Here is a 15951-nt window from a genome sequence, read left to right as displayed (position 1 = left end):
AAAGATACACACACCCACACACACACATCAAAAGAGAATATAAATATAATCAACGTACAGCTTAACAGTTGACTATGTATAAGGGCACCAAAAATAAAAAATAAAAACAAAAAAAAATCCAAGCCCTCAAAAAGAGTCTCAAAAGCATAAAACTGAGATGCATCCATTGAACATGCCTCAATAAAATATAAGGATAGTGTCAAGTACATCTGTTTCCTTTAGAATCACATCAGATAGGCAAAAATCTAAATGGAAATTTCAGTGAGAATTCAGGGTAATGGACATTTATAAAAACTTCAGGTGGGAGTATAAATTCATGATATCTTTTTACAAAATAATTTGATATTACCTCTCAAAATTTTAAATGTCCATACCCTTTGACTCAACAATTGTACCTCTAGAAATTCCTATAATATAGAAAACTTACAATCAGAAAACAAATATACAAGATTACAACACTAATTATAACAGCAAAAAAGTAATAAACCAAATATCCATTAAAAGAAAAATGGCTAAGTAATTCATAGTACCTTCATTTCATAAAATGTCAAGCACTGACATGGAAAGAATCTCTAAGACATAGGCTTTTTTAAGTGTAAAAAAATACACATGTTTAGGTGCAAAATGAATGGAAAAAGAAGTGGAAGAGTACACAACAAAAGTTTTACTTCTGGAGAGGGATATAATTTTACCTTATATATGTCTCTTAGTGTTTGGATCTTTTATGACTGGTACTACTTGCATAAGAAATGTAATTAACTTTTTCAATGTCTTATTTACTTTCCAGAAAAAGACCAAGATCCTTCCGTTCTTAGGATAAATTTGATCAAACCCATCTGAGAGTACAGGACAAGTACAAACTTTGATTCTGTTATAATAAAAATACCTGCTGTTTCCTTTTCTGGGAATGATCTTCCATCAGATATGGCTCAGCACTTCACTTCCTTCAAGTTATCTGCTTAAATATCACTTTATCTAAGGAATCCTTCCTGACTTTGCAATATAAAATGACAACATCCTACTCCCATCCTACCCCTCGCCAACTACCTTACCTTGTTTCATTTTTCACTAGAGTAATTTACTACCAGTATCTTAGTGTGCTTATCTTTAAAGTGGGGATGATAATAGTACCTACCACAGAGGTTGTTGTTAGGCTTAAATGACCTATGAGTTCTTAGATGAGTGCCTGACACATAGAAAGAGACATAAGAATCTGTTTTGTTTATGGTCTGCCTTCCCCCATTAGAACAACGATGCTAAGAGGTAGGGGCTGTGTTTTGTTCATTATTGTATCCTGATGCCTGGAAAGTGCTTATTGGTAAATATTCATCACCGTTGAAGTCTGATTTAGTACTGCAGTCATATGTACAGACAGCTTAGATTACAAGAAAAAAACAATAATTTTGGTAAAAGCAAGCTTTCTGCATATTAGCATGAATCATCTGTAATAATTCAACCTATTTTAAACATACAATATTTAGCAGTATGGCTCCTAGAAGCTTCAAGCAGGGAAGGGGTATAGTGGCATTTAATTCATTAATTTCTTAACACCAACATGACAACAAAAGATAAAACATAACGTGGATGAGAAAACAAATGCACAACTTACTTTTCATTCCTGCTTTTGATGCATGGCTGGTAGAGGACCTTGACAGCACTCCAGGCAGAACTAGAATCTGCTTTCAATGTGTCTTCCAACAATGGGAATTTTTTGATATATTTGGAATTTCTCAATGATTCAATCACCAAACTGTCTGAATTTAAAAGCCACAGCTAAAGATGTGAAGAGAAAGTCCAAGTATAAGAATATTGTCACCTTATCTACATCTTATGACTTTTCAAAAACAAAAAAGAGACTATGAAAATCCCAGAAAAAATAAATATGAGAATCATGTACATAATTTTAAAGCTAGGTAGGCCTTTCAAAATTAACACTTGGTAGAGCAATTGACATAAAGTTAAAAAAAAAAAAAAGACAACTGACTCAGAGAAAATATGCATAAGTAACAACGTTATTATCTATAATATACAGAGCTGCAGTAAGGAGGTAAAACAGCCCCGAGAGAAATACAGGCAAAGAATATGAACAGAATTAACAGAAGAAATAAATGATACATAAACATATATTAGAATCTTAATGTAACTAATAAATGTGAAATTTTGTGGCACCATTTTTCATTGATCAGATTGGCAAATATAAAAGGATTGATAACATCTAGTTCAGAAAAGGGGTTTGAAGTGGGCATTCCAATACACTGCTGGTGGGAAAGTGTTTTGGGATTTGGATGCACGTGATTCACTGAGGGAGAACTCACAGGAGAAAGGAAGTGAAGGAAATGGGATAAGGAAGGGGAAAGAGCTAATTAAGGATATAGAATCATCTGGAGTCTGGTTTCGGCCTGATCCATGGGGGAGTTCTACAGCATGAATCCCACCTACAGAGTTTGTTCTACCTTGAGACAAGAGTCCCTAGCTTTCTGTGCCCCAGGATCAAATCACTGGCAGTGGGCGGACCAAGAAGGGGTAAGTCAGGGAGATGGGATTGTGGTGGACAGGTAACTTCTGGGCAAGGCAACCCCTGTCATCTAAAAAGGAAGTCTCTGGAGAAGGGGGCAGCTGTGAGCCATTATTAGCCAACACTGTCAGCAGCTGGGAATGGGTGCACCAACCCAGTATGGGGTCTGGGTGGCACACCAAAAATGCCTACTATAAAAGATAAATTAGTACAACTTTTTTGCAAGGTGATAATTATCTGAGTTTCAAATACACAAATTCTAATACTGTATTACATTAGAAAGATCCATTTCTAAAGAAGTACTAAAAGACACAGGCAAAGATTATTTTCATTGCAGTTCAGTCTTATCAGCCATACAGCAAAATTCCAATCATTAAAGAGCCAGACCTAAATTTAAACTAACAAAAACAATCCTCAAGATACATACTGTGAAGCAAGCAGGTTGCAGAAAAACACTAATCATGTGATACTGTTTTTTTTTTTTTTTTTAACAAATAAACACCTGTGAGTGTACATAGATATAGTTGTATACGGAAAGAATAAAAATAATGAAGTACACATATCAGACTGTTATTACTGATTGCCTCCTGAACAGTATGATATAGCAAGGCAGGAAAGGGAACATTTTATGTTCTTCGTGGTCCCTCATTGTGTTTCAAGAATATTCTATACAAAAGAAAAATCTAAATACATGTTAGAAAGTTTCGGAAGTTCCTACTCCTGATTTTCAATTTGAAATCTTATAATAAAAGAAAAAGTAAAACTGATTTCAGGTAACTGTGAGGTATGTTCCAAATGCCTTTATGAAACTAAAAAGCTAACAGGGAAACATAGTAACAAAAAGGAGGGAAGGGTCTGAGGTTGCTGTTAGGTGTGACTCTGTAGCTGGCCATCCATTATGGGGACCTTATGCTCTTCTAATTGCAGGTAATTTCTATGAAATTGAGCACTTGAGCACCTGGAACGGTGTCTTTCATATAAGAAGTGCTCCATACATGTTTACTGGTTGAATAAAATAGATGTAGTAGAGAAGATATTTGGGCTATGATCTTGGTTATCCACATAAATGCTCAAAATTTGTTTCTGAAGGACACTATTTTTAATAGAGGCAGTGTAATATTAGGCTCTAGTGGTACATGCTGGGATGATTGTTAGCCACAAAGCCTCTTCCTCAAAAATGGCCACTGTTTCTCAAAGATCACAGAATCAGAGCAATTAAAAACAACAAAAGAAGGCCAGGTATGGTGGCTCATGCCTGTAATCCCACTATAATCCCAACAGTTTGGGAGGCAAAAGTGGGAGGATTACCTCAGCCCAAGAGTTCAAGACCAGCCTGGGCAACATAGCAAGACCTCATCTCCACAAAAAATTAAAAAATTGTCTGGGAATGGTGGAGTAGGCCTGGAGTCTCAGCTATTTAGAAGGCTGAGGTGGGAGGATCACTTTAGCCTGGGAAGTCGAGGCTGTGGTGAGCCATAATCCTGCCACTGCACTCCAGCCTGTGTGACAGAGTAAGACCTTATCTCAAAAAAAAAAAAAACAAACAGGAGCAATAGGACATATTCTAAACATAAGAGTATGAAATAGAAAAAAAAAAAAAGTGAGACAGAATACTGTTATAGTGACCAAAAAAAAAAAATCATTACAAACTGAGAGTAAAAAATCTGATTCTGGCCAGGTGCAGTGGCTCATGCCTGTAATCCCAGCACTTTGGGAGGCCGAGGCCGGTGGATAACGAGGTCAGGAGATCGAGACCATCCTGGCTAACGCGGTGAAACCCCATCTCTACTAAAAAAGTACAAAAAAATTAACTGGGCGTGGTGGCGGGCGCCTGTAGTCCCAGCTACTTGGGAGGCTAAGGCAGGAGAATGGCATGAACCCAGGAGGCTGAGCTTGCAGTGAGCCAAGATCATGCCACTGCACTCCAGCCTGGGGAACAGAGCAAGACTCCATCTCAAAACAAACAAAAAAAACCCCCTGATTTTGTGGTATGAGCTTCTAAATAGCAGGAATCAGGAATTTTCTCTGTATCCCTAGTACCTAGCACATAGAGGCACTTGATCATCTGCTATTAAATTAAGGGAGTTTGATTTATGAATTAAACTGATATTAACTGTTTTTTTTTAAGATGGAGTCTTGCTCTGTCACCCAGGCTTGAGTGCAGTGGCACCATCTTGGCTCACTGCAACCTCTACCTCCCAACTTTGAGCGATTCTCCTGCCACAGCTTCCTGAGTAGCTGGGACTACAGGTGTGGGCCATCCACCAGGCTAATTTTTGTATTTTTAGTAGAGATGGGGTTTCCCCATGTTGGCCAGGCTGGTCTCGAACTCCTGACCTCAAGTGATCCACCCACCTTGGCCTCCCAAAGGGCTGGGATTACAGGCATAAGCCACCATGCCCAGCCTGATATTAACATTTTTAATCACTTATTTTCCACACCTGAGAATTAAGAAAAAAGGATGAAAAAACTAAAGAATTCTGAGACCTTGGATTCCTAGGCTACAAAAGCTGGATAAAATAGTTTCTTACCAAGATAAACACTTTGTCGTCCTGACCTTGAATCCTGAATCTAAAAGTGCTTCTAGCAGAGGACAGCTGCACCAGACACTGGGTGATCACGCTCTGGACAAACCGAGACCTGTTTGAACAGAAATCAATTTTCACAATGTGTGTCTCATAATAACTCTAACTGGCAAGATAAGCAAAAAATACCCACAGGATACCTAACAGGCTGAGACATCCACATTCCAGACTTTTCTATGTACTGCTCATTCCCTCACAATCCACACTGATGTGGATTTTAATATATTTTAATGTATTTAGGTTTGCTCCATTCTTCTTAAAATCTATTCTCCAATCCTTAATACACTTTCCACACCAAACCTAACTATTCACTCCTACTGAATAAAAAAAATCATGTTAGAACAAGTCAATACTCCATTTGTGCTGTAGCATATTAAACAGAGAATAACTAACTTACAAAAGAAGGCAAGAAATTTCCTTCCAAACATCAGACAGTATTGTCTACATTTTCTTCCATTTGGATCTCCCTAAAGTGTCAGCTCTGAGGTACAGAATCCAAGTATTTACATAACGATAAATTTCAAGGCTATACTCAGATTGCCATAATTTTAGGATATCAACAAATAAACAGGAATAAAGGCATATCATAGTTAACTTGTTTGGAAACTAAGAAGAGTCAAAGAAATAAAAACACTAATAGATTTAGTGACTAAGTACCATGTTTTTAAAACATAGGAGTCATGTGAAACTGACCTATGTTTCAAATTTTAAATAATTCAAATTAAAACCAGAAATCATTCAAAAAGCTTATTGGTGACTAGGTGATAAGATTCTAGATATCTGGCACATAGAAATAAGCATAGAAAACTTTCAGAATTAGAAGATTTATAAGAGCACATTTGTCTACAGCACTATATGAGCAAAACATTTTTTTAAATCCTCAAATCTTTTATATGTGTGGTTTGGTTCAACTATCTAAAAGGCTTTCTCTTTCCTTTTCCAAATAAAGAAAGGTATGAATAAAAATGAATTCCCATATCATCAATTGTACTTCCTTTTTCCTAAATTTGGAATTACAAATATATACCATGGAATACTATTTAGCCACAAAAAGGACCGAAATAATGGCATTCACAGCATCCTGGATGTAATTGGAGACTATTATTCTAACTGAAATAACTCAGGAATGGAAAACCAAACATCGTATGTTCTCCTTCATAAGTGGGAACTAAGTTATGAGGATGCAAAGGCATAAGAATAATACAATGGACTTTGAGGACTTGGGGAAAAGGTGAGGGGAGAGGTAAGAGATAAAAGACTACACATTGAGTACAGTGAACACTGACTGATTGGGTGATGGGTGCATCCAAATCTCAGAAATCATCACTATTCATGTAAGCAAACATCATCTGTTCCCAAAAACCTACTAAAATAAAAAATAAATTCAAAACCAAAAAATGAAAAATAAAAAAAAAGGTCTGAATAGCGGAAAAAAAGAAATTACAAATAAATGTAATTTGCTATTTGTACCTTGGTATGATGGGGAAACTCCTCTCAGATGACTGAATGATTATCTCTGTCACGTAAAACTTGGTGGTTTCTAGAAACAAAAAAGAAAATTAAGATTCTCCCCAATACACTAATAATTTTATTGTGGGCCTGTTGACTCCAAATTATGATATTCCAAACTAAATATTAAACATACTGGTAAAATTAATATTCAGTAAACATTTTCCCAAAACTACTTAGTTTCAGAAGACAAAGCATTGGTCACTACAAGGAGATAGTTCTGAAGCTTCTGTGTCTTTTTAGAAAATAATGCCCAGAGATTCTGCTCACACATATGGAAGATTACAAAAGTTTGTCAAATCACAGGCATAGTGTACTTAGAGAGAAATTAGTCACTGGGTTTCCTCAATCCTACAGAATAGCTACAAACCTGTAAGTCAATGAAAAAGACTTCTGGTTTGTTTTTGGTTTTGATATACTATTTTCCCAGACAAAGGCAGTTCTAATGGTTTCCACTTGGCCTTTTCTACCATAATAGCCTCAATTCACATGTTGGGGAACTAACACGGGAATTCTGTCAGCTGCTGAGTGTGTTAATTTGAGTTAAGCACTCTGGAATTCGGGAAATAATCACAGGAAGTATTCAGGGATCCACTGGACCCACTGTGAGATGGACCTCAGCTAAAACTCTATTGATCACCTGACCCCATCCCCTACTCTAACTGGAGGGCCACAGTGATGTTTTGGGTCTTCTAGAATTGGTGTTCATTTAGAATCAGTGTCCAGCAGTCCCAAAAGGGGTGATTATTTCCTTTTCCCCAGTGCACATGGGGAACTGTTACCCTGAGAAAGGCCATGGTTCCCTTTGTGGAAGGCTGGGAGAAAGATTAACAGTATAAATTTTAGGTAACATACTAGGGCTTTTCATTGAGGGCATCTGCCCTTTCCTTCATTCAAGGTTTCCTGGGTCTACAAAGGCTCAAGTGTGAGAATTGAGGGGCCAGGACTCTCTGTTTTTATGATTCAAGCTCGACTTTTATTCACTTGACATAGAACTTTCTGCTTATACAAATCAAGTAAGATTTTAGCAGGCTTGCTATCTATTTCACTTCTAGACAACACCATGATCAACTAGCAAACACCATATGACTGAATAACTCAGATTATTCCAATTGTTGCCTTGACTTTCTGTCCATTACGCTAACTATACCCACCTTGCCTTTGATGTTTGAGTCCTCCTATCTGAAAAGGGGTTTTTACTCATAGCATCCCAAAACACAGATGCGGTGAACCTCACATTAGAATCTACCCAGAATCTCAATGACTCTATTGATGTACAATTCTCACTAAATCTGGTTATCTGATTGCTTACAGAAAAATTTAAATAGATATTTAATAGACATAAATGTGAACACAACCATGTTGGAGTTCTAAAAAAATCTAAGAAAAAGTTTAATCTCACTAACAATGAAGAAAATGTACATCAAAATAACATTTTTTTTTTGCATCAAACAAAATATTTTAAAATGATAAGGTGTAGTGCTGGATACACTTAATCACAGAGATGGATATACTTATTCACACACTGCTGTGAGAATTGAAAATGACAGACTTCTGGAAAGCCACTTGGCAAAGGCCTTAAAATTGTGTATGTAGGACTGGGTGCCTACATATACAATCACACCTCATGCCTGTAATCCCAGCACTTTGGGAGGCCGAGGCAGGCAGATCACCTGGGGTCAGGCGTTTGAGACCAGCCTGGCCAACATGGTGAAACCCTGTCTCTACTGAAAATACAAAAACTAGCTAGGTGCAGTGACTCATGCCCGTAGTTCCAGCTACTTAGGAGGGTGAGGCAGGAGAATTGCTTGAAACCGGGAGGCGGATGTTGCAGTGAGCTGAGATCACGCCACTGCACTCCAGCCTAGGTGACAGAATGTGACTCTGTCTTAAAGACAAACAAACAAACAAACAAACAAAAAATTGTATATGTATTGTGACACCATAATTAAACATATAAGAATTTATTTCAAAAAAATACTCACTGGTATATGAAAACACTTATCTATAGTGATACTCATAATAATAGCAATAGAAAAATACTGAAAACAAGTGTCTAAAAATTGAGGATGGGTTAAACAGATATTCAGGCAACATAATTCCATACATGTTTCAAATTTTAAATAGGTCAAATTAAAACCAGAAACAATTAAAAATGAGGCTGTCATTAAAAATGGTGTTGTTGGTCAGGTACAGTGGCTCACACTTAATCCCAGCACTTTGGAAGGCCAAGCCAGGAGGATCACTTGAAGCCCAGGAGTTTGAGACCATCCTGGACAACAAAGCAACAACCTGTCTCTACAAAAAAAAATCTTTTAAAAATTAGCCAGGCTGTGGCATGTGCCTCTAGTTCCAGTTACTTGGGAAGCTGAGGCAAGAGGATTGTTTGAGCCCAGAAGTCTGAGGCTTCAGTGAACTACAGCCTGAGAGACAGAGTAAGATCCCATCTCTTAAAAAAAATAAAATAGTGTTGTCAAACAACTTTTAATAAGACAGAAAGTTATTTTTTGAAAAAGTGTGTAATTGCTTAATATTACACACAGAAAAAGTCAAAAAAATAGTTTCATAGATTAATATATAGAGAGCCATGACAGATTTACCCATTTCTCCTTGAAGATCTGTCAATATTTACTATTTTAAAGTCATGTTGTTACACAAACTAAATCTTTTTAACTTTATGAAATGACTAGGTATGTATGTATGTATGTATGCATGTATTTATTTACTTATTTAAGACAGGTCTTGCTCTGTTGCCCAACTAGAGTACAGTGGTGTGATCATAGCTCACTGTAACCTCGAACTCCTGGGCTTCAGTGATCCTTCAGCATCAGCCTCTTGAGTAGCTAGGACTACTACAGGCATGCACCACCATGCCCGGTTAATTTTTTGTAGAGACGAGGTTTCACTATGTTGCCTCGGCTGGTCTCAAGGGATCCTCTCATCTCCGCCTCCCAAAGTAGAAGTGACCCTTTTTATCCTGTGTGTTGTTAATCTATAATTTAATTGAATTATTTTAATCCCACAAGTATTATTTCTATTGCTTTACAGTTAATATTCATTTAAGCGTTATCTGAATATTCACTATTTTATCAAGTCTTATTGAACTTAGTTAGACCTTCTATGTGGGATCATTTTCTTCTACCTGAGTACAGGTAGAATTTCTTTTCATAAGAAACCACTATGGGCCAGGCACGGTGGCTCACGCCTGTAATCCCAGCACTCTGGGAGGCTGAGGCGGGTGGATCACGAGGTCAGGAGTTCAAGACCAGCCTGGCCAACATGGTGAAATCCCATCTCTACTAAAAATATAAAAATTAGCCGGGAGTGGTGGTGCATGTCTGTAATCCCAGTTACTTGGAAGGCTAAGGCAGGAGAATCGCTTGAACCCAGGAGGCAGAGGTTTCAGTGAGCCAAGACCGCACCACTGCGCTCCAGCCTGGCAATGGAGCGAGACTCCATCTCAAAAAAAAAATAAAAAATAAAAAATAAAAAAACCATTAGTATTGAATTATCCCAGTTTGTGTTTGTCAGAAAACATATTTGTCTCAGCCTTCACTCTTAAAGGAAATTTTCACTTGAGATTAAGTCCTAGGATCAACAGTTATTTGCACACATTGGCAATTTTGTTCCACTGTCTTCGGACTTCCATTACTGCTGTTCAGGAACTCTGTCATTTTTCTTTAGCTGCATTTAAGATTATCTCCACTTTTTATTCCACAGTATTACTTGCATGTGTCTAGGTATGGATTTATTGTTATTTTTCTTGCTAGGGCTTCACCGAATTAGAAATCACTAGGTCCCTTGAATCTACAGATTGCTGTTCTTCATCACTTTTGTAAAATTCTGAACAATTATCTCTTCAAATATTGCCCATGCTCCTTTCTTTTCCTCCTGGAAGTCTGATTAAACATACATTGGACAGTCGATGTTCTACGTCTCTTACTCTCTCTTCTATATTTTTTGCCTTTTGTCTCTCTGTGCTACATAACAGGTTTTTCTTGTCATCTATCTTTTGTTTGCTAATTCTATCTTCAAGTTGTACGTAATCTGGTGTTAAACCACTGGCTGAGTTTTTAATATCAATTATAACACTTTTTAAGAAATTTTATTGTGAGTCTTTCCTAAATATACTTACTGTTACAGTTTCCTTTTCCTTTCAGCTACCTTCACACCTTTCATATTGCTAAATATGCTAAGCACGGTAGTTTTACGGTTTACACATAATTCCAATAAGTAGTCTATTTGATTTAATTCTTGTTGGTGGAAGTCTGGTTTACTTGTGTGCCTATTTATCCTTGGTTGCATGATGAATATTATACCTGATCTCACAAATAAAAAAATTATTTGTGAGAATAATATGAGTTTTACAATGGAGATATTTCCTTACAAAAGTGATTTTGCCAGGCACCTGGCAAATGTCTAGAACAAGGTAAACTAAACCAAGTTCAAGACTTGAAATTCCCTAAAGTCCCAAAGGATTGATCTCTGTCTATAATTCCACGGGGCTGTTCTATTTCCAATTCACCCTCACTGTGAGGGCACAACATTTAGGGTCTCATATTTTTGTGAGGTTCTCCTCTTGAGTAGTCTCTCATTTTTGCCCTTCTCAAAACAAAAGTTCTAATTTTGTAGAATGGGCAAATTGCAAAGAAAATGTGGCTTGAATTTTGTGCTTACGTCCTTTGAGTTTGCTTTTGTGGTAATTTACCCCCATTATTTTTCATTCTCCCTGATTTTTATTCCTTCCTGTAGTTTCCAGTTACCATCTGGTATCTTTCGTATCAGCCTGAAGAACTTCCTTTATCATTTCTTGTACAGCAGGTACGCTGTTAATCCATTATATCCATGAATTTATTTGGAAACATCCTTATTTTGCCTTCATTTTTGAGTGATAGTTATGCTAGATACGGCATTGTTGGTTGTCACATCTTTTCCCCCAGCACTCCACATACCTTATTTCAGAGTCTTTTCGATGTCATTATTTCTATTGGAAGTTCATCTTAATTGTATTATGAAATCTCTTACATATGAGGTTTTGTTTTTCTCTTTCTACTTTAAAAATTCTCTCTTCATCTTTCAACAGATTGACGACAACATGCCTGAGTGAAGTGTTTTTGTGTTTATCCTAGTACAGGTTCATCGAAATTCTTAGATCTGAAAGTCAATATTTTTTAAACAGTTTGCCAAGTTTTCAGCCAGTTTTTTCTACAATTTTTTTCTGACCCTTTCGATTTCTCTTCATCATTTGAGACTCTATTTACACATTTGTTGAAATACCTGATACTGTCCCACAAATTGGAAGTTCTCTTCATTTTGTTTCAGACTTTTTTTGTTTGGCTAATTTGGATTAATCTATAGTTCAATAATTTTTTTAATCTTTTGTCATCTCAGGTCTGTGCTTTAGATCATCTGGTGAATTTTTCTTTATGGTTACAGTACATTTTAATTCTAGAATTACCAATTTATTTTTCTTTGATTTTTTTCTAATTTATTGAGATTTGCTATCTGTTCAAAGCTTTTCTTAAAAAGTTATTTGCCATATTTATAATAGCTGCTTCTACATGTTTGTCTGCTCAATCGAATATTTGTGTTTACTAAGTACCTATTTATTAAGCCCTTTCATATGAAGGACAAAAGAATGTTGAGTATGAAACATTCTTTTCAGTTTCTTTGCACACCTAATTATTTTTAGACAGAAGCAGGACATTGTATGTAATATGTTGTAGCAACTGTGGATTTTGTTTTGCTCTTCTGAAGGTTGTTGGTTATTGGTTGGGATAGCAATCAACTGACTGGCCTGGACTCGAACTGTGAAATGTATCTCCTCACAGTGTGTAGCCACTAATGTCTCTACTCAGTTTTAATTTTTTTTTTAGTCTGGTTCCCTAGCAAGTATCCACTGTACTTGCATAGGTTAGCTGTCAGCAAATAATTTTGGGCAAGGCTCTACTCAAATACCTCAAGCCAGTAAGGCTTCTTACAAAAATTACCTTTTGCTACCCAAGTTGTATGTGGATTGAGGAATGCAATCAAAGTCACAGCAAATTCACAGGTCCCCCTAAGCTTTCGATTCTTACTGAAAATACATACAATAGATACTCCCTACCATTTTTTTGCATGTATGCAGGGTTTAGCAGTCAGCTAGAGTTGTGTTAGGGCAGAGAAGTTATCCCAGCCCTTCTGGCATCCTTTGTGCAGCAGGTGGTTTTTATATTGCTATAAATACGTGAGGCTAATTAAAAAAAAAAAAAAAGAGGCTTCTGATATGGTTTGGCTGTGTCTCTACTCAAATCTCATCTTAAATTGTAGCTCCCATAATTGCCATGTATCACGTGAGCGACCCAGTGGGAAGTAATTAAACCATGGGGGTGTGTTTTTCCCATATCATGTTCTCATGATAATGAATAAGTCTCATGAGATCTGATGGTTTTATAAAAGACGGTTCCCCTGCACAAGCTCTCTTGCCTGCCACCATGTAAGACCTGCCTTTCCTCCTCCTTCACCTTCTGCCATGATTGTGAGGCCTCCTCAGCCATGTGGAACTGTGAGTCCATTAAACTTCTTTTTCTTTATAAATTACCCAGTCTCAGGTATGTCTTTATTAGCAGCATAAGAACAGACTAATATAGTAAATTGGTACTGGTAGAGTGGGGTGCTGCTGTAAGGATACTGGAAAATGTGGAAGCAACTTTGGAACTTGGGTAACAGGCAGAGGCTGGAACAGTTTAGAGGGCTCAGAAGAAGACAGGAAAATATGGGAAAGCTTGAAACTTCCTAGAGACTTGGAGGGCTCAGAAGATAAGAAAACGGGGAAAAATTTGAACCTTCCTAGAGACTTGTTGAATGGTTTTGACCAAAATGCTGATAGTGATATGGACAATAAAGTCCAGGCTGAGGCGGTCTCAGAGAGACAGATGAGGAATTTGTTCAGAACTGGAGCAAGGGTGACTCTTGTTACGCTTTAGGAAAGAAACTGGCAGCATTTTGTCCCTGCCCTAGACATCTGTGGAATTTTGAACTTGTGAGAGATAATTTAGGGTATCTGGTGGAAGAAATTTCTTCCTTTTTTTGTTTTGAAACTGGGTCTCACTCTGTTGCTCAGGTTGGAATGCAATGGTGTAATATCAGCTCACTGCAACCTCTGCCTCCCAAATTCAAGTGATTCTCATGCCTCAGCCTCCTAAGTAGCTGGGACTACAGGTGTGCACCAATATGCCTGGCTAATATTTGTATTTTTTGGTAGAGACGGGGTTTCACCATGTTGACTAGGCTGGTCTTGAACTCCTGACCTCAAGTGATCATCTACCTGCCTCGGCCTCCCAAAGTGTTGAGAGCCACCACACCCAGCCTGGCGGAAGAAATTTCTAACCAGCAAAGCATTCAAGTGGTGACAGAGCATAAAAGTTTGGAAAATTTGTAGTTGGACGATTAGGTAGAAAAGAAAAACCCATTTTCTGCGGGGAAATTCCAGCCTGCTTGAATCTTGCATCAGCATGACCTGGATGTGAGACACAAAGTCAAAGGAGAAATTCAAGCCACTTGCATCAGCATGATCTAGATGTGAGACATGAAGTCAAAGGAGATCATTTTGGAGTTTTAAGATTTGACTGCTTTGCTGGATTTCGGAATTCCATGGGGCCTTGCATTCAAGCCTGCTTGAATTTCTACTGCTGCAGAAATTTGCACAAGTAACAAGAAACCAAATGTTAACCACTAAGACAATGGGGAAAGTGACTCCAGGGCACGTCAGAGACCTTTGCAGCAGCTCCTCCCATCACAGGCCTGGAGGCCTAGAAGGAAAAAATGGTTTGCTGCTGTGCACAGCCTAGGGACTTGGTGCCCTGTGTCCCAGTCACTCTAGCCATGGCTAAAAGGGGCCAAGGTAGAGCTTGGGGCCTGGCTTCAGAGGTTACAAGCCTCAAGCCTTGGCAACTTCCATGTGGTGTTAAGCCTGTGGGTGCACAGAAGTCAAGAGTTGAGGTTTGAGAACCTCCACCAAGATTTCTGAGACTGTATGGAAATGCCTGGATGTCCAGGCAGAGGTGTGCTGCAGGGCTGCAGCTCTCATGGAGAACCTCTGTTAGGGCAGTGCAGAAGGGAAAGGTGGGGCGGGAGCTCCCACATAGAGTTCCCACTGTGGCACTGCCTGGCAGAGCTGTGAGAAGAGGGCCACCATCTTCCAGACCCCAGAATGACAGATCCACAGACGGTTTACACCGTATGCCTAGAAAAGCCACAGTAACTCAAAAACAGTACATGAAAGAAGTTGGGTGGGGATGTATCCTGCAAAACCACAAGGCCAGAGCTGTTCAAGGCCATGGGAGCCCACCTCTTGCATCAGTGTGACCTGGATGGGAGACGTGAAGTCAAAAGAGATCATTTTGGAGCTTTAAGGTTTGACTGCTTTGCTGGATTTCGGATTTGCATGGGACCTTTAGCCCCTTTGATTTGGCCAATTTCTTCCATTTGGAGTGGGTGTATTTACCCAATGCCTGTACCCCCATTTTATCTAGGAAGTACCTAACTTGTTTTTGATTTTACAGACTCATAGGCAGAAGGGACTTGCCTTGTCTCTGATGAGACTTTGGACTTAGACTTTCCAGTTAATGCTGAAATGAGTTAAGACTCTGGAGGACTGTTAGGAAGGCATGATTGATTTTGAAATGTGAGGACATCAGATTTGGGAGTAGCCAGGGACAGAATGATACGGTTTGGCTGTGTCCCACCCAAATATCATCTTGAATTGTTGCTCCCATAATCCCCATGTGTCATGGGAGGGACCCAGTGGGAATTCACTGAATCATGGGGGCAGGGTTTTTCTGTCCTGTTCTTGTGATAGTAAGTCTCACAAGAGCTGATGGTTTTATAAAGGGCAGTTCCCCTGCACACTCTCTGTTGCCTAACGCCAATGCCGTGTAAAACATGTCTTTGTCCCCCTTCACCTTTTGCCATGATTGTGAGGCCTTCCCAGCCATGTGATACTGTGAGTCAATTAAACCTTTTTCTTTATAAATTACCCAGTCTCGGGTATGTGTTTATTAACAGCATGAGAACAGACTAATACAGTTTCATTGTCTCATGGTTCTCCAGGCTGTACAGGCAGGCCTCCAGTATTTGCTTGGCTTCTGGTAAGGACCCTGGGAACCTGACAATCATGGTGGATGGCAAAGAAGGAGCAAGGTGTCTCACATGGTGAAAGCAGGGATGAGAGAGAGAGGAGAGAGGTGCCACACACTTTGAAATAACCAGATCTCATAAGCATTCACTCACTATCATGAGGACAGCACCAAGACATTCATGAGGGATCTGCCCCATTACGCAAACACCTCCAAACACCTCCCA

General features: G+C 38.5%; 1 protein-coding gene across 6 annotated transcripts in view; it reads right to left on the bottom strand.

The window, feature by feature from the left end:
* Window positions 1-15951, bottom strand: part of UBE3D (ubiquitin protein ligase E3D) — a 178819-nt gene that overhangs the window by 130242 nt on the left and 32626 nt on the right. For all 6 annotated transcript variants that reach the window (XM_033235567.1, XM_033235565.1, XM_033235563.1 and 3 more), the window contains 3 exons: window positions 6571-6640; window positions 5047-5155; window positions 1610-1773 (listed from right to left, as the gene is read on the bottom strand). In XM_033235567.1, coding sequence (XP_033091458.1) covers window positions 1610-1773; window positions 5047-5155; window positions 6571-6640 — 343 coding nt within the window. The remainder of the gene's footprint in view (window positions 1-1609; window positions 1774-5046; window positions 5156-6570; window positions 6641-15951) is intronic.

Source organism: Trachypithecus francoisi, unplaced genomic scaffold, assembly GCF_009764315.1.
Source record: "Trachypithecus francoisi isolate TF-2019V2 unplaced genomic scaffold, Tfra_2.0 Lachesis_group15, whole genome shotgun sequence".
NCBI lineage: Eukaryota > Metazoa > Chordata > Mammalia > Primates > Cercopithecidae > Trachypithecus > Trachypithecus francoisi.
Note: the sequence above shows the minus strand (reverse complement) of the source record. Positions and strands in the feature narration are given on the sequence as shown.